This window comes from Myiozetetes cayanensis, unplaced genomic scaffold (genome assembly GCF_022539395.1).
Source record: "Myiozetetes cayanensis isolate MyiCay16 unplaced genomic scaffold, myiCay2020 scf6-25, whole genome shotgun sequence".
NCBI classification, from domain to species: Eukaryota; Metazoa; Chordata; class Aves; order Passeriformes; family Tyrannidae; genus Myiozetetes; species Myiozetetes cayanensis.
This window is the reverse complement of record NW_026087853.1, coordinates 38,179,201-38,198,368: the sequence shown is the minus strand read 5'-3', so window position 1 is coordinate 38,198,368 and position 19,168 is coordinate 38,179,201. Positions and strand designations below refer to the sequence as shown.

General features: G+C 44.1%; 2 protein-coding genes across 4 annotated transcripts in view; one reads left to right on the top strand and one right to left on the bottom strand.

Moving 5' to 3' along the window:
- Positions 1 to 3,019, top strand: part of CKAP5 (cytoskeleton associated protein 5) — a 54,227-nt gene extending 51,208 nt beyond the window's left edge. For all 3 annotated transcript variants that reach the window (XM_050334819.1, XM_050334817.1, XM_050334818.1), the window contains one exon: positions 611 to 3,019. In XM_050334819.1, the coding sequence (XP_050190776.1) occupies positions 611 to 865 (255 nt within the window). In that variant the 3' untranslated portion in view covers positions 866 to 3,019. The remainder of the gene's footprint in view (positions 1 to 610) is intronic.
- Positions 3,020 to 4,221: 1,202 nt separating this feature from the next.
- On the bottom strand, positions 4,222 to 14,273 carry F2 (coagulation factor II, thrombin). Its single transcript, XM_050334823.1, has 14 exons — positions 14,147 to 14,273; positions 13,099 to 13,262; positions 12,098 to 12,122; positions 11,855 to 11,905; positions 11,263 to 11,368; positions 11,056 to 11,186; positions 9,116 to 9,412; positions 8,625 to 8,738; positions 8,220 to 8,346; positions 7,560 to 7,727; positions 7,074 to 7,247; positions 6,716 to 6,894; positions 5,365 to 5,435; positions 4,222 to 4,515 (listed from the first exon to the last, which is right to left on the bottom strand). Exons 1-14 carry the CDS (start codon positions 14,223 to 14,225, stop codon positions 4,372 to 4,374), a joined length of 1,830 nt encoding a protein of 609 aa, XP_050190780.1. The 5' UTR covers positions 14,226 to 14,273; the 3' UTR covers positions 4,222 to 4,371.
- Positions 14,274 to 19,168: the final 4,895 nt, after the last annotated feature.

The window sequence follows — 19,168 nt, the reverse complement described above, 5'->3', positions numbered from 1 at the left end:
GTGATGTTCGCTCTAGGAATAGTTACCAAGGTACATCACTGTTTTAACTTGCACATCAGCTCACAGCTCTGAGGGGGGGAAATATTTCCTAGATGATAGTAACAAGGTAACTCGGTCAGATGGAAATACTAATTGGTAAAAGATCAGTGAATTGACGTTTTAAATCTTTGGCAGGGTCTATCTTGCCAATTAATTCAAGTTTCCTCTTCTCATTCCTCCAGAAAACTCACTGGGTGGTGATGCTGCACATAGGCATTGGATTTTGCTCGAGTGGTGTTAGAATTCAGGCTGTTTAAGACTCTAGCAGTCTATCTCAGTAAAACACTGGTCTGCAGTCAATTTTTTTTGATCTTTAAAGACTGTAGTGCCTTTGTGTCCCTACTTACATGAAGTTAAACATTAACTACTCAAATGAAAAGAATTTAGTATTTTAGTTAGCTTTGCATGGTTCTGACTTTATTGCTCCAGATTCACTTGTGTTGTAGTGGTCCTCCTCTTTCCTCTGTTTTCGCTGTTTCCTGTGAAGATGAGAATCCATTGATTTTGATTTGTACTTCTTGTGTAGCATTTACCACTGTATGTCTTAACACTTCACTTTGCCCTCTCGTAGCAGGAAGACAGACCCCCTCTGACGTCTCTGCTCTCTAAACCTACACTCCCTACAGTTGCATCCTCTACAGATATGCTTCACAGTAAGCTCTCCCAGCTCCGTGAGTCCCGGGAGCAGTACCAACATCTGGACCTGGACTCCAATCAGACTCATTCCTCTGGCATTGGAACTACCCTGGCTTCACCCTCTTCTGCAGCAGCCAATATTGATGACTTGAAAAAAAGATTGGAGAGAATAAAAAGCAGTCGCAAATAGAGATGCAAAAGAGACAGTATTGCTGTTGCTTGGGGCTGTCTTCAGCTTTAGTTTACTAAACTAGAAGTCTTCATAGTTAAATGGCCTCGTTTAGGCCTAATGTATACAAACTGGTTTATGTATAATACAGTGGATTTTGGGGGGTTGAGTCATTGTGGCACAAGTATTTGTACATACTCTGCTTCTCAGTGAGCATCTCTTTGACAATAGAAGGCTGTCTGTGTATTAGTTTTAGTGTACAGACCTGTAAACAACCATCCTGCTCAGACTAGTTTCTCATAACTTGGGGTTTTTATTTGTAAAATTGTCTCTAAGGTTTTTTCCTAGTTCTTAACTCTTAGAAGATCTTTAGTGATTTCACTTTTAATTTGTGAATTCTTCTCCATGTAATCCTTGAACTGTTGATTCTGTATGGACACATGGCATGAAGTAACTAATTTAAGTGTCTTTTGTAAATAAAGTTTGCATTAACTATACCAGCCTCTGTAGGAACAGCAGCAACTGCTGGTTATAGGTCACTCTATTCCTGAATGTTAGTGACTGGGCATCTAGAAACTGAACTAAGCTATTCTTGACAGGAACCTTGGGGTTTGGATACATTATAAGGAAGATAAGTGGAAATATACTGTCTGTGGGTGCAGTCCTGAGACTTTGCACCCTTACTTCTAAGAGCAGTAGTGCATTTTTATATAGTTCCTTTTTTATGTTTTGGAGTATGTTTCTGTAACTTGAGACTATTTAGTTTGCTGAAATGCTTATTTTAAATTATCTAGTCCTTGTGATGCCTTTTTAGCCAGATTAAGCGTAGTCCCAACTGAGGGAGCTTTCTTTGAGGCAGCCTGCTGCTGTTGATATGGAATAGACTAGCAGTGATGTACAGTCAGTGGGCTCATTTATCCTGAACTCATTTGGTTAAGCAGTCTTCCTCTTGCAGGTTGACCTCACCACTACATTCTTTTTGCTCTTTATCATCTGATGTCAGCAAACTCTACTAGTTTGTGTTACTAAGACACCTAGTAGTGCTAGTCTGAAAAAGCTATAGCCACTTCTTTTTTCTTTTTTCTTAAGAGTAATTAGCCTTTTTCAGAAGCTGCAAATATGAAGATGAAGACAGACACACTGTGTATCCTTTCTAGCCCTTTCATTTCTAGGGAGGTGATGTGTTTTCACCTTACTACTGCACTTCCATGTGAGAACTGGTCGTGAAGCATACATTGCACATCTGTTCTGTAGCTAGAACAGAGTTTTTGAAGAGTTGGACAGGCAGGCTTAAAATAGCACACTTCTGCTCTATATTTTAATCTGTTCCATGTAACTGCTGCTTTTGTTGTTTGCTCTGTGGACCAGCAGTCTCTGCGTTTGGCCATTACTGAAACTGCCTTGCCTGATTACAGTAAAAATGTGGCTTTAAATTAGTACTTGTACAACAGATCTATGCCAGAGCTTCTGCAAATGTCTGAAAACTTTCACAGGACCCCTAGACTGGGGTTGCAGTTGATGTATTGCTGCTTGGTGCTTATGGTGAGTTTGCACACTGCAATAGCAGGTGACTTGCGAGCGTTCTCCATCCTGTGTTAATTGATATGACGCCATTCCTTGCTCCACCACCTTGATTTAGAGTTGCAGTCTCCTCTCATAACCTGAAATGGGCATGCACTTTCTTGTGGAACAGAGCTCTGTTACAAGTGGAGGTTGGCCCTTATTGGTAAGCGCTGAGTTTTGTGCACTTTACCTGGGGCAGTTTTTGAACAGTTTGTGTTGGCTGGCACTAGTTACTGCCACTACCTCTCAATTACTAGCTGCTTTCTGAAACTTAGTGACATTTAAATTAATCCATATGTTTCTTTACCATATCCAGCAGACATTCTGAAGAACTATTTGTTAATTAGCTCAGGATGTTAAAACAGCAATGCCTGCAAACCTGTATAAACTATTTTAAATTTGAAGCTGAATTGGAGGTTAAATACAGGAAAATTGAGTAGCAGAAGATATAGTTCCTTTTTCTGAATGAGTTTTTGCCCTGTGTCTCTGTAGTGTTTGGTTGGACTCAATATCCTGGGAGTTCTGAACTAAAACTTGTGCACATAAATTAATAAAGCCTAATCTTTAGCCCAGACAATATTTAAGTAACATTAAACTGAATTTTAAAAATTATTCCTCTGTATTGTTTGTAACAAGTCAATATGAACAGTGACTCACTCCAGAAACTCTGTGGTCCTGGTTCCCCTCTTAGATATATGCAGTTTGTCACAGATTATTAGATAGTAGTTTAAGGGAGAGCCTTTAAATGTTATAGAAGGGCTAAACATTTTCAGTGTCCAGTGCCTGTCGTTATCAATGACTTTAAACAGTCGTGGAACGTGAGCTCTTGAGATTTCGTTCCTCAGATATCATTAAGAGGTTGGTTTTTGTGCTTTATTAGGGCAATGAAATTGGGCTACTTCAGGTTGGTTCACAAATGAGCCATCTTAAAGGAGTTGGCCAGACACTAATATCAGTTACTGTTTTTTTAGAACAACTGATTTCACTGTTGCCAGTTTCTGTGACTTTATGGCATCATGAGCGAGGAGTTTAGGAATGAGGTGCCATAGAAAGCAGGGAGAGTTTTCATATCTCATGATTGCTTTAAGAGAAAATTGGGCTGAACAAGTTGGCTAGTCAAGAATGTGTTTACTGCTGTACTGCTGGGTCCTCAGCAGTCCACAAATTGCTGCTAAAGAGGAGTTTATGAAAGAACTGAAGCTTCTTTTGGGAGAGATTCCTAAAGAGCCTCTATAAGAAGAGCAAACAGGTATAGTGCAGGATGCTTCCTTTGGAGGCCCTTTGACAATGCATGAATTGCTTCTTCTGAATCTTGCCGCGCAGGTGGAAAACACAATGAGGGCCCAGCACGGTCCCTGCTGTGTAGAAGGTTACTGAAAGTGCTGCTTAATGTACTCAAGCCCATATTCCTCTGCAGGGTGAATTGTACAGTGGTGCTGGTATTTGTTGCCTACTATTGTAGCTGAGAACAATATTTTTAGGGCTTTTCTTTTGACACTGGTGTTTTGTGTAATGCCGCAGTTACCATCAGGTGCTTATCTTTGGTACATTCTTGGCTCAAAATCTAGAACAGAAAATGAGTTGTCTTGAAGGGAGAAAATGGACAGTGCATGAGGGCATAGTTGTGCTTGCTGTGACTGCCAAGGCCATCATCTCAGGTCCAAAATCTGATGATTATGTATAGCTGATGGAAGGGAGGAGAATTTGTTTGAAGCACAAGAGGTAATTAGCAGTACAGCTAGTGCTGTGGTACTCCTGGCTACTGTTATGGCTTAGATCCAAGTGCGACTAAACTCAGCATGAACAAAAGGAAGAGGATGGGTTTAAGAGCTTTTATTTTTGAGGGATGAGACTTTCCTTTGTCAAGTTGTAAGGATATAACTTTTACTTCAGGATCTTCTGTGCTTATGTTTTTAAGTGAAGCATTGTAGCAAGTCTGAGAGCAAGCAAAGTAAATGCTTCAACTATCGCCCGTGTTTTTCAATGGCTTTTCGCATCCACTTTTTCAGGCGGAATACATGGGTGTAAAATCCATATTTGCCATCTCGGTCACATCCTTCTCCCCATGAAACTATTCCCACTTGATACCAACGGTTGTCGTCTGGGTTCTAAAGCAAATAAAAAAAATGGGATCGACACAAAGAGCAAGAGACGTTGATAGAATCATGGAATCGTTAAGACTGGAAAAGACCTCCAAGATCAAGCCCAACCTTTGACCGAACACCACCATACCAAGTAAACCATAGCACTAAGTTCAAAGTCTGGTCATTTCTTGAACGCTACTAGGGCTGGTGATGCCACCATTTTCATGGGCAAGCCCTTTCCCATGCTTAAGCACTCTTTCAGGGAAGAAATTCCTCTTGATATCTGCCCTGAACATCCCCTGGCACAGCTTGAGGCCATTTCCTCTTGTCCTATTGCTAGTTCCTTGGGAGAAAAGGCCAGCACGCCCACCTTGCTACAACCTCCTTTCAGGTAGTTGTAGAGAGTAATAAGGTCACCCCTGAGCCTCCTTTTCTCCAGCCTAAACAACCCCACCTCACTCAGCTGCTCCTCATAGGACTTGTGCTCTAGATTCTCTAGCAGCTTTGTTGCCCTTTCAGATCTGAACTTTGTATGCGCCCCAGCCTATTTAGTGAAGAATACTGCTTTGGGATTCAGACTGGCTTTTCCAACAGAGCTTGTTGGAGTCATTTTGTCTCTCTTAAACCTCTGAGTAAGAATTGGCCGTCACTCATGCTTTCTGCAGCTACTCTCCATATACGCTGAGAGCTCAGTATAGAAATGGGGCTGGCTGATTGCAGGATTCTTCTCCAGGATTCAGCTTGGGCATGAGCTGGGTTTGCTTCAGCCACTCACCAGTCTCCACCTCTGCTGCTGTCTTTTAGACTATTAAAGTTCAGCGTAGCACGAACCAAGCTCCATATGTCTTAAGAGCTTGAGCTTGTTGAACATACCTTCATTACAAAAGGTCCCCCACTGTCCCCTTCACAGGCATCTCCTCTCTTTGAGTCTTCAGGACTGTAACCTACAGCCAAGACAAAAGTCAGACATGTGACTGTAGGGGAAGTGGCTGGCATTGGCCATCTTTTCCTTGAAGCTGAGTAAGTTTTCTGAGATCCATGAGAGAGATTGTTTGCTGCTTCTGCCAGCTTAGACTTAATAAAAAAAAAGGCAATTTTCTAAATTTATATGTAAAACAGCTAACTCTGCTTCTGTCTTTGCAGCATTCCTGAATTCACCCTCTGTGCTCTCATTCCTGTTTTATTAATTAGAATAGCTGTCTGTGTCAGTTGCCACTGCATTCAACAGCTGTAGCTTGAGCTACTGTGCTTTTCTCATCTCAGAAACTTATTTGTAATAATCCATGTTTCCTGCTCCATCATTCTATTTACTACAGAGATATGTTGCTGTCCTCACTTTCACCTTCCTGTTACTCTGCAAGCTCTGTTTCTCCTCTCCCCCAACTCTCTTCCTAAAGTCTCGCTATGAAAAGGAATAGGATTTCACTTTCATTCCTGATGAGCTAGACAGTATTTTTGCATTTTCCCATCACCTCTGTCTCCCTTTTTTTCTGTACGTCTCCATCTCAGCTGTTTTTCAAGAAAGATGTCTAGAAAAAGAAACCATAAGAACAGTGTATTTTCAGCACACTCATGAAATTGGCTTCCATCCTAACTCAAGCAGTCACATGCGCTTACATGGAAGCAGCACAAACTTATTCAGAGATCACTGGAGGTTTGCTTGTAGGAACTGATAAAGTCTGCACAAAAAATACAGCAGGAACTATTAAACTTACATAAATCCATAGCCTTTTGGTATCTTGAATTCTGTGTCTACTTCCCTTCTCACTGAAAAAGGGTGTAGGGCCAGAAGAAGGTGGGAGCTGTTGCCACAAAATTTTCAGGCATAGGTTTGAATGGGCTCCAGATTGGACAGGTTGAGACAAGCTAGTAGACAGGATAATGGGTGTGCAGCCTTTAATTTAGAACTGAATTGTTCTATGTGCTGATGAGAAGATAATTTTATATGTGCTTAGTTCTCCCACTGAATTAGCTACTGCTGCTACCTGGTGCCATTAGTCTAGTGCCTGACACAGCTTGGTGTTACAAACTTCATTCATAGCTTTAAGTTCTCCAGCCTTCATGTTTTCTGAGAGCTGAGAAAGTTCACATCACAGGGAGCTTATTCTTTGCAGATGGCATTTGCAAATCTATCCAAAAGTAACCTTGCTGCATAAGCCCCACCAGGAGCTCAGAGCCCTCATCTTCTGTGGCAAGTTGTACCTGTGTCTCCAGTGCTACTTACCTGCACAAAACATGTTGTCAGTGACTTTAATTTTGGTGGAATCCTTGCAGGTCCTTTGGTCTACAATGGGCACATTGAGCTGTTGCAGAACTGTGGGCAGGTTGCTGGGGCTAGTGGCCCATGTTTCTTTCAAGTTTCCCCAACCAGTTACCCGCCCTTTGTAGCCTGCCAGCATCAGCCTGTGGAAGGATACATGAATATAATCAAATGTTTTGTAACAGCTTTTTCCTACCTGGCTCTCTTGCTGCAAATAGCCTTGATAAGTCATCTTTTTCTGTCTTTTTTTTTTTTTTTTCTTTTAAGACTAGAGATGGCTTTTGCAGCCTGTATTTTTAGGACTGTAGGACAGTCTCCTCACCTCTGCACAACCTCTTTAGTAGGCAGGCAGACAGGATGGATGTAGTCACTAAAGATGATGGGTCTCCTTAAGTGCATCAGTGCAATGTCTCGGTCCATGTTCTCTTTCCAGTTGTACTTAGGATGGACGATGATTTTATCCAACAGAGCAATCTTCTCTTTATTCTTTTCATATCTGAAATAGTTATGAAGGAAAGAACTTGCTGTACAGTAGCAACTAAGAGTCTTCTGAGGTTTGTGATACTCTCAGGTGCTTTGTAACCTCTGAGACAATGCTGTCTTTACGTTGGAGCACCCCTTTAGACTTCCCATGTTTCTGCCCTCCCTTTGACTTTGGTCTAGGATCAGCAAGAGCAGCAAATGACCGCCCCATTAGATCCCATTATTGAGAGACGTGACATGGGTGTGATATTTCCTTGGATACTGAACTGTATCTCATTACTCCAAGAGAAAGACTAGTTTACTCTCACTTCATCCAGACTCTTACTTTGTCCTTACGTGCTTGCCAATCCGCACCAAGATGTCATTTGTAGTTAAGTTCTTGTCCCACGGTGGGTAATAAATACAATGAGCAGCAGTCAGGATCCAGCTGTCACTGATGAGGCTGGCACCACACAGCAGCTCCTGAGGAGACTTTTTGTAGAGCATCACCTGCCTGAGAGATGAGGAGGAGGAAGACTTAGCAGGACTAAAGATGTGGCTGGCTGAACGGGTCCCGGTGTCATGTGGAAAGTGCAGAATTTACAGTGAGAAGGGAAGAGCATTGCATTATACTGACAAAGAGAACTGCATAAGTGGCTCTGTAGCAAGTCTTGGACACGTATGTTCTATGTAGTTGGCCATTTACCCCATTTCTTTCACCTGGAGAAGTTCCTCATCCTTTCTGCTCCAGCAATGCTGGAAAGAGGAAGAGACAAAGATGAAACACACCATTACTCTTGCTTTCCCAGATGGTTGCATACTTAGCTCAAGAGGTGAGCTTCCAGCTATGTTACTACTGCCCTATCAACCACTTGGAGAAGTTCTGATAAGAATCCATAATGTGTGCATGCTGCCTGAGATAAGAAAGCCCTTTTATTTCTACCTTCTTGAGCTGGAAAAGGAAGACACAATTTCTTATGAAAGACTATGCAAAGACAATACTTACCAAGGGGAGCTGCCAACTTCTGCGTCATCTCCATGGACAACTCTGCCTCCCATGTAGGACTCCAACAGCTCCTTCTCACTTTTGTCTGTTAGTTTCTTCTTCTCAAATAAAGGACGAGTGCCACAGTCTAAAAAAAATAGGCATCTGGCTTTGCTACCTGATTCACAATGGAGAACTGTCATCTGCTGTCATCATGCTAAGCTGGAAGATCATAAGAAGGCAGTGCTCACTAGCTCCATGATTGTAACTAGATACTGACTTCTGAGAGCTCTTCAAGGAATTTCAATATCTTCCCCTGCTTTTAACACCATTTAAAAGTGATGTTTCTGAGGAACAGTGAGTGCACTGTGGGAAGAAGCTACAGCCTTTCTACAAACTGTAATACTGTGTTTAGTTTTTGCTCACCTGCTTCGCCTGAACCAAAAGTTTTGTCATCAAAGAAGGTTCTGAACTCTTGAGGATGAGTAGAACGTCCTGATATTCCCTCCGACTCTTCGTACTCGTCCTCTAGCAAGCTGTCTGAGAGAGATGGAAAGACAAACATGGTAGAAGGCTTAGCTGTAGTTCCCGTAATTATCAGCAATGTAAGTGGTTTTTTCCATGCACGCTGAGTCTGATGAAGGAATGATGGTTTAAAACCACTGCTCTTTTTAATGTTCCTTGTCCACCATTGTGAGTTTTCAGGGAGAAGAGAACCCCTGAGACACATAACAGCACTGTGTACCTAAGGCAGGTTAGTACATGTAATATTTGGACAAACAGGACTCCTACGTGCATGGTGCACGTACATCCTTGTCTATGCCTCCCAGACCAAGCATTTTACCCTAGTGGAAGGTACTGGTTTATTTGCCACTGCCTCACAAGTGTGCCTGCCCAAACCTATGCAGACTTCTCACCACAGTAGTGCAGATCACAATAGTCAAAGTAGGGCGGTTCATCCGTGACACACCAGACACCCTCATCATCTCTGTCTGGATTCCGACAGTAATTCTCCAGCAGCTTCACCTCTGGGTCAAGGTGTTTCCCATGGAGCACTTCTTTGGCTTTCTCAGAGTTCCACGGCAGACACTTAGCTCCAGACACGGTGACTGAGAGGGTCCCTTCGTAAAGCATGCCTTTCTCTTGTTCACAAGGCTCCGCTGGGGGGGGTGGTGTGACCCGAGGAGTAAAGGGAACTGTCGTCCTTTCTTCACCTAGAAAGACAGAGAGCTGTGATTTAAGCCACAGCTTTGCACTCTGACGTACTGTTAGTGAATTGCACCAGCGCCGCTTTACAAAAGCCTAGAGTTCCATGAGGCATCCCATTCTGTTTGGGAGCTCCTGCTGTGCTCCCATGCATGTGGTGGCCCTCTAAAATATTGCAGTGTCAGAGGTGGTTCAACAGTAGGTGAGCTGAAACTGGCACTATTCATCACATTTTTCTTTGTCACTAAGATGTGAGGAACATTGTGTTCAAAGATGGTGTTCATTTCTGGGCATCTTTGAGAATCAGCTCAGGGGATGGGTAGGTGCCTTCAAGCATCGTAATGCTGCCGTATTAGAACCTCCAATGCCCTATACTCAAATGCATAATAACTGGGCCATATTTGGGGAAGCCTTTACTGTGATATGCTACTAAAATTGCAAAACTTTACTTTTGCCAGTGTTTCTAAATCTAATAAGTGAAATATTTTCCTGCAAGACTTTCCACACTTTTTCTTTCAAGTGTTCTAATGGCTGCAAGCTTTAAGAAGCATTTCCTGAGGGACTGGACACCCAATAATCTGTCCTGTGGCAGTTGCTTGACCTCAAGGTGCCTTCTCCTTGTGCACAGGAGTAGAGACCCTCTGTTTGACTATTCATCCTGGGGCACAACAGCCACTGAGCAAGTAGCATTCACTTTAATCAGTCAAGCTGCTTCTGTTTGATTGACTCATGTCAATATGATTAGAAAAGAACTGTGCACAAAGCCAAGGCTTTTTTAGTCCTGCCATATCCGTGCACATGTAAGTGTAACTGTAAGCTCCTGTAGGTCAGAAACTAACTGGTGAACAGAGACAGTACAGATGCCTGATTGCCTCAAAGCAGAGCAGTATCTCTTTTCAGTTTGTCATACTGCAGATCAGAGCAATGGTAATGGCTTTTAAAACTTCAGAATACCCCATGGTCAAAATGTTTGCTGACCTCTCTGACTTTCACTTAGGGTTGTTGCCTTTAGTCTCTGCTTTTGGAAGAGACACTTCTACTGTGAGAAGCTTCTCTGCTTTCTACCAGTTCTTCTGAGACAGAGGCCAAATCCCAGGGGAGATAGCTCTGCACTGGGGGGAAATGGGAGCTTGTTAGTGTAGGGGATGGTTCTCCATCCTGTCAAGTGCAATGATGAGAGAAGGGCATCTTCTCTTGAGTTTGTGGGTATTACACTGCATGCCTCCACAGAAGTGAATGTTAAGGCAGGCAGTCAAGCACAACCTGTAGTTATTTTGTCCTAAAGGTGGGAATTCAAACCAGAAAATAGTATGACTCATGGCTGTCACAAATTAGAGGCAACTGAGCCAGGATTTTGGGACGACTCCGACTATAAAAAACTGTAGTAGATTCCAGGGGACTGCTGACACTGGATTTAATTTGGATTTGGATTAGTGTAGTCTAGAGAAAACAGCACATTATGTATGGGCAACTCAATAACTTTTCCTCCTCAGCTCCTTTACCCTTTAAGATACAGCTTCTCTACTTCTACTAACCTCTGTTTATGTAAGCTCCCTCCCTTCTAACCCTTTCCTTGACTGATTTAGTATCGGTCTCAGTGCAGTGTTTGCTGTGAGTGAAAGGCTTTCTGGAGCGTAGTGCCGAGGCGTACCACACACTGGGATGGGACACTCCTCCCGTTCCACCGTTGGGTCTCGGGTGTAGCACCACGGGCCTTCTGAGTTGTTGTCTGGGTTCCTGCAGTAGTTCTCAATGAGGTTGGGATAAATGGTGGCATTAAATCTATGAGAAAAAAGCTGGTTAGGCTAGGAAGGACACCTTGGAGAACACTTTGGGGGTATGCAGGAGATGAACTTACTTAGGAATATGTGGATATTTGCTTGTCCACACTTGACATTCAATCCCTGATTTGGTGTAGCTAATTGTTCCCCGATAGTTCTGGCCCAGCCCAAGAGAGCAGTCACCTGCCAAAATCCCAACATAGTGTAAGCCAGGGTCAATGGAAATAGATGCTGCATTTTTCAAGGTCAGAGGTACCATCCCTCATACCCCTTTAGCTTTTGCTGTGTGCAGAAGCCTGCATAAGCAGTCATCCTCTTCCTGTGAGAAGAGCCCACAGCCTAAGCTCTCTCTGCCTCATCAGGGGAGAGGGTCTGTGCTTTGCTTTGGCTCAGAGCCCTTCTGAGAGGCTGCTCACCTCAGGCTGCACCTGACTGTGTCACAAGGGACTGGATATTTATCCCACGCTGTTTCAGTGCACAAGTCAGGCTGAAATTGTTAGTGGGGAAAAAAAGAGGAAGAAAGAATTCAAACTCCCCTCCTGATATTTTTCTTTATAATTGTATGGCTTCTCCAACTTTAAATTACTTTTTTTCTGTACAAGCTCTGCAGGAAGCAAGTTCCTGGCACTCACTCTATCTGGGAGATTGAGATCAGCATGAATTTCTTACCTTCTAGACAAGCATCCAGAACTGTCCTGGGCGTTCTCTGGCCCTGACATACTAGCAAAATCAGAAAAAAGAAACACATATGAAAGGAATTCAAATGAGTATCATAATTTGAATCAGTTTATCACCTAGAGACAAAACACAAGTGCTTTGCCTTTTGCCTTGAAAGAGGCAGCCATCTCTCCAGGATGGGACAGTGCCTCCCTAGGGGACAGTACAGTGCCTGCAGGACTTGAAACAACTTACCTTGGTATTTTGACCAAAACACCTCCTGTAAAAAAAAAAAAAAAAAAAAAAAATTAGAAAAATATATATTTAAAGACACAGAACATCAGACCTTGCTTGGCTACTGCAATTCAAACCAGTAAGAGAATGCCCCATTACAACAAAAGGAAAGACTAACCTAGCTCTGTTAATACCAATTACTACAGAGTTCAAAAAAGCAAAAAATCTGATATAAAACCACATTCCCATGCATCAGGCTCAGGAATTAAGAGAGTGCTGTTTTTTCTAAAGAGATTAAAGATGCTTACAACCTTCATCAACCTGCAGAGAAAGCAGAGCCATCTACAGTGCAGTGGGCAGCTGAATCTAGAACTTCTAAGTCCACAGATCACATGTAGGTCAGCTGTTTAGATCTACGTTTCTGTTGTGCAGCCTGGGGCTTAATTGCTTTAGAAATACTCCACAGAGGTGGTGTCTTGCTGGCTTAGGCTCCTAACTGTTTGTCTGTTGTATTCTCAGTTGTGGACTTCAGCATGGACACTGGCCTCGGGGCTAGGAGCAAGTCCCAAAAGGATGCAGCACAAACTGAGCAGAGTGAGTGAGTTTGGAAACCAGAAAAGGGGACAGGATGTGCCAAAGCTTCAGCTCAAAGGAGTTTGAGGCACATGCACTCAGTGTTTGGCTGCCAAGCCAGCTCTTCTGTGAGTGTCTGGGACTGCTTCAGCTCACATGTGGGAGGCACCATGCTGAGCTACAGAAGATGCTACTCGGGACCCATGGGAAGGTTCTCTTCAGTTCATGCAAAGAGAGGGAGGAAAAGCAACCTAAGCTTTGAGCTGCATGCACTGGACTGTCTCCAGGAGCAAAGCTCCTTAAGAAAACCTGAGCTCCCCCTGGGGCCCACACACATCGGTTTCATTTTTGGTTCACAGAACTGAGTCCCTGGCTATGTGTGCAATCTGCTGGTCTCTCACTACAGAGGTTGGCTGAGGGAATGTTTCCTTGGGAATGCCTGTACATACCGTCTGATCGGTGGATTCAAGGGCTTCAAAAGCCTCCTCGTAACTGCATGTCTCCTCCAGGCACTCTCGCTCCAGGTTTCCCTTAAGCATCTCTTCTAGAAATCCCTTGTTGGCACGTCGTGGGCGCTTGAGCAGTGACAGTGCCTGCCCCTTTTCCAGGAAAACTACCGGGTCAGAATATTGCCAGTCAAAGGGCTGCTTGCAGCTGGAGGGCAGTTTTCCCTTGCAGTTTCCAAAAAGCACAAGCAGCTGATGTAGTGATCCCACAGCCCAGCCTCCCACAGTGCACCATACAGGAGGAGAAGCCCTGTCTGGTCTACACCTGATGATCAGAGCAAGCTCTCTGTAATTCATCTGTCACTTAGGTAACAGAAGTGAAAGGAATCCTGTGCTTCCTCAGCACAGCTGCTCTGCTGATTTGCAGTTAGGTAGAGGCTTGTTTGCTTTGAGCCTGCTACTGTCCCTGCCAGCCACTGTACTTATGTCTTTCCAGCCTCAGACCACTGCGATAAGCATAGCTTGGTTTCATCTTCATGTTCAGAGATTGTGATTTGAGACCTGTAGACAGGTTCATGCCCCACACAGTAGTGGATCATACTAAGAAAAGACAGATGAATTAGAGGCTCTCATAAAAGGAATGGTAAGCAGGAAGGAGGCATACTCTGTATGACCTAAAGCTGTGGTAAGGAACAGCTGGGGAGGCAATGGAGAACTGAAGCCACCCAGGTCAGCTGAGGAACTCTATCCCCAAAAGTCCCACAGTTGTGTTACACATGATCCTGGACTGAGCCACATTCTGTCCCCTACCATTTCCCAGGCCACCCAAAAAATCCACTGAGCTGCTGTCACCAGCTGACAGGTGCTGGTTGCATCGTCCTATGCTCACTCCACTCTCAGCACCCTCTTAATTCCAACTTCAAGCTTTTAGCAGGTCCTCCTGACTTACCAAGAAAACCTGCTACCTGCTTTACCCCTGGAAAGAAATAACCCCATCTTTCTTCCTGCTGTCACCCTCTAGTACTGTCCTCCCTCTGCCATTGAGTCTTACCTCCATCATGGCTCAATGTGAGGTGCAAAAGGCTGGAGAAGAGCAGGCCCTTCAGTATGCTGGTTTTGGTGTGTGCCATGCTGTACAGCCCCGGCTGCAGGGGAATTGCAAAGGAAGCAGAATAAGCGGAGTCACAGCCCCGCTGGGTTAATATTGAACCAGAATGAAGAAACAGGACTCCAGAGGTCGTGGTGTGTCAGGGACAGTGGGACTCAGGCTCCTCTCTCTTGGCATCTCTCCCTCCCTTCAGAGCATCTTCATTTTCTTACTTAATGAACATCCCATTTAATAACTGGGAAGATGTGATGAGGAGCGAGAGGATAAGCTTGTCCCAGGACACCGGGAGAACTCGGGCTGGCATGGAGAGGAGCTTGCTCCTTTTTCCTCACCGTGCTCCCATGAAGCTCTTGGCACCATCACTGCCTCCCCACCATGCTGTCTCTTCTCAGAGACCTCTTCTCTAGTAGCCTTGCAGGCAGCAAGAGAGCCCCTGAGCCATTCCCAGTCCTTCTCTCTCTAGCTGCAAGCCCCTCTGCTTCTCCCTACAGTTCAGTTGTCTTTTCTCCCTGCAGTTATCAGCAAGCTCAGCCCCAGCTATTTTGGCACCAGAACACAGAGTTTAGGTCTCCCCCTTGTCCCTCACTGATGCCAAAGGAGCAGAAGGGATGCCTTTACCAGCCTATTTGGAATTTAACCAGTTAGGTCAGCAGTGCCCTTGGCAGTGCATACTTCCTACTGCCTTACGATTCCTAGCTGAGTGGAGGAGGATGAAGCTGCATGAAGTTTGGGCTTCCCCTTTTGTTCCCCCACAGTGGATCACACTAAAGTACATCCAAAAAGGAAACAGAAGCTCTGACAAGCAGGGAGCTAGGATACCCCAAACCAGACAGGAAAACAAGGGCTTCCAGGAGCAGGGAGGCAGGACTGGTCTGGATGTCATGACATCAGTAAATAAGTCAAGAACTGGGCTACCAGAGCTGGGAAAGCTCTAATGATTCCTACAGCAAGCAGAACATTGACAAAGTGAAAAAAAGAGCAGAAAGCAGGGCAGGGTGGGGGCAGTTTCTGGGGGCAGGAACTGCCACATGGCATGAAAGTGCTTTCTGCCAGCAGGGAGCATGTTTTGTGCTGAGTCTCTGTGCAGCAGATACATCTGTAATGTTTATCTCCATAGAAGGAGTGCAAATATTAGCATTAGGGTGGCTGAGGAATGACTCTGTGGCCACTGGTACAAAGAGCAGTTGCAGAGGCTCCCTCCTTCATATAAGAATGTCTCCTGTTCTCATCCACACACTTGCTCCACTTCCTCGAATTTTGGAGAGACACTTTTGGGAGTGGCTGGGATACCCTGGGTGGCTTGGGTGGAGAAGTGTTTCTAGAATTAGGCACAACCCTACAAATAACCCATGTTACATAGCTGGGAAGCAGCACGTAGTCAAAGAGCACAGGCAGGGACAGGAAGGAGGAGCCAAAGCACAAACAGGTTTGGGAAGAGTGGTGAAGTCAGAGCTGCTGCCGTGTCCTACAGAGCAGCCACCTCCATTCCTTGCTGTGGGATGGGGTACAAACAGTTTCCAAAAGTCTCAGTCACTTTTTTCATTCCCAGATCTCTCTCTGTCTCTTATTTATAATAACCAGGCAGTCCTTACACCACAGCTTAAGTCAACATTGTTATACTTATGCATAGATTTTTACCATCTTCTTGTCTTCCTTTTAAAGGAAAGGCGTTAGCACCTTCCATGGTATCATGCAGTATATAAGGCTAACCATAAGCAATGCAGTTAAGCTTGGTTATCAGACAGGTATGAATATCTTCTAATACTTATTTATGCTATCTTTCTTTAGTATTACTTCTGTTCTGGTTCCTACATTCATTTTGTTGCTTAAGCACTTGTTTATATAAGCCTTACTGAAAAACTGATGATTCTGTCACTATATATAGCTGCTTCTTTTCCAGTTGCTGTTCTTCTTTCCCCTTGAGATATGGGACAAATCCTTCTATCAGGACAACTATGTTGTTAACTTGTAACTTGCCTTTTATCTCTAGATTACTCACAGTTACATCCATCACTTAAGTTTCTACTATTTCTTTACATTGGTTTTGCTTTGTAATCAGAGATTTTCACTACATTCTGGGACACTTTCCAGCCCTTTTGGTATCTTACAATAATGTTGGTAATTAGAGATGCTGACTCTTCACATAGTGGCTTTTCTGTTCTGTAGTGTGCTTCTAGGGCTCCTCTCTGTTTCTCCCACTCCTGTGGTTAGCCTCTGCAGCAGCACAGCGTGCATAAGCTATCACTTCTCCAGGGGCTTTGACTTCCACCCCTTCAACATTTAACTCTTCCACTTGTCCACCATTCCTGAAAGCAACTCATTATCATTTCATTTTCTTTCTATCTTCTCCCACTCATGAATGGTGGATGCTGTTTTCTTTCTTAGGACAAGAGACTTAAGATTCATACCTTTACCATCCCACAGTTCTGGCTTTTAACACAGCTGGGCAGTTTTGATCTCTTTCCCTCAATGTGTTGACTCTTCTTTTTAAGTGAAGAAAGCCTTTAGCAATGATTTTTTTCCTATGTAGCTATTTTTCCAGCTTTCAGGGAGCAGAATATAGAAGGTTTGTCCTTGGCCCGTTTCCTTGGGCCTTTGCTCTATGACAGAGAGTTTGCTGGTTCAATAGTTTTGGGGTATTTATCGATACCCCATTCCTGAAGTGAGTTATACAGTTTGATCACAGTTTAATCAAAGTTACACTTTGGATACAATCACAAAGATGAATCCCCTATGGCCTCACACAGGAGTTCCCCTGCCCCTGAGGACAGGGCAGTGGCTGAGTCAGGAGGACTTTAGGACCCAGAGAATCATCCCCTTCCCTCGTAGCCTGCTGCTACCTTTTCGTTCAAATCCCTTGGTCAGGTTTAAGCCAGTTTACAAGTTGGCCAAGGGCTGAACCCTGACTGTGGTGAGAAGTTTAAGAGTAACACTGAAGTTCACATGCATGCCTAATAGCTGGTGAGCCCTACCAGCACAAAGGACCCCAATAATCCAAAAGACTTGTGCACTTGTCACCCCAGAGTGTTGCAGCAGCACCCCAAAGCCTTGGTGAAACCCATGCCAGTATATGGGACCAAGCAGGTATCCATCCTTTTCCTTGCTATCCTCCTTTCAGTAAGGCATCTCTCAGCAGGATGCTGCCACCTACACCAAATGTAATGCACTGGTGCAAGTGTTTGTTATGGATCCCAGTAAGAAAGGCATTCAGAGCCCACAGCGTAGTAATTAAAACATACAAGAAAGGGTAGAGTGTTAGGTAATCTTAGACTCCTTCAGATGCTCCAAACACCAAGCTATACAGCACTGGACAGTATCTAGTCAGGCCACGGCACCCTGTACAGATCCTATCCATTTTGAGGTTCACCAGCATCATGGTCTTCAGGGCTTTTGTAGGATTTTCTTAGGAGTTAACAACTTTATTCATCATTTTACTGTCAAGCAAAAGATTGTTCACATAAGAACATGGTGTTTCTAAGATAAGGACAAAGACACAGTCATGGCATCATCACCAGGTGCCCAGTCAGAGTCCCCTATGGGCTCCTCAGTCAGGATTAGTCAGCTGAGTTTATCTTGCAGCCAAGTGATACGTGCAGCACAGCACAGACAGGTGCTGTGCCCCCAGGTACTCACATCAACTGTCAGGTGAAGAATGTTTCTGTGAAGACCTCCTAATTCATAATTGCTCCTACTATTTCTTTCCTGTTACCTCAGAATAAAGAAGCAGGTCAGCTGTTTAGGACATAGGGGCCGTGGTTTTCCCCCTCCCTTCCCCCCATTGCTCCCCCTTCTCTCCCAGTTCTGGTGTGACAGAGGGCATGTGCTTCAAAACACAGCACACAAGCCCAGCTCCAGTAAGAACACTCTGCAACTGTGTCAATATTTGAGTTTGGATAGGCACCAAAGAGGGAACAGCAGGAAGCACTGCAGCTCCAAATAGGAGCCTCCCTCATATGCCTGTGCTCCAAGCACTCAGGGTAAAGACTCAGCTCATGTGCCCCCTGGCTTTAAAGAAAATAGTTAAAAATAAAGACACCCAAATGTTTATCAGCTGAATTCACCTTCCATCCTCACTTCACATTGAAGTGTCATGGATCTGACTGTAGCACTTTGTCTGCAAACCAGTCAAAAATTTTAAGAGAAAAAAAAGTTTAATGCAGAAAACTGTAAAGAGTGGCTTTTCAGAGTGTTACATGACTGCATTCATAGCACCCCAAGAGGAAACTGTACTACTGATGTTTCCCCTGTACTTTCCTCTTTTATATGCAGTGGGCATAAGAAGCCTAGAGAATTTAAAGCCACTAAACAAAAAATTTTGGGGAATTGCAGGTGTTAGAGAGGCATAAGACAAGAGAGCAAGAACAGCTAAAACTGAGGATGCAGCAAACGAAAGTGGTGTTTGTATAACGTGCAAAGAGAGTCAGAGTGGGCAAGTCTGAAAGACCTTTTAGGTCTGGTATTGTCAGTCTCTTCCTTTGAGGTCAAGTTCACATGGCACTGGGAACTGTGCACTTCCTTCCTGAAACAGGACCAATTTCCTGACCAATTTCCATCGGCATGCCTCACTTGGCAAACAGGTACTGAAGAAGATGGAGCAGAGGGAACATTGGGCTATAGTTGTGGTGGTGCTGCCTTCTAGCTTTTTGGTGCAGAAGAAGGAAAGAAGTGGAAGAGAGGAAGTAAGAATGTGTGAAAAGAAACAAGGGAAACAGACTAATGAACCCAACTTGAACATGGAGAGGAAAGAGAAAATCTTTCAGCTGGGGACGGTGAAAATTGCACTGTACAATGCTATTTGCACAGTAAGACAAAACGATCATTTTCATGTCCTCAGTCACCATAAGGCCAGGGCTGGCAGCAAGAAACCAGGTGAGAGTGGAGAAGGAACACTCCGTCCTCGCTCCACAGCAGCACATTGCTTCTGCTAATTGTGAAAAATGGGTGTCATATTACAAGATTATAGTA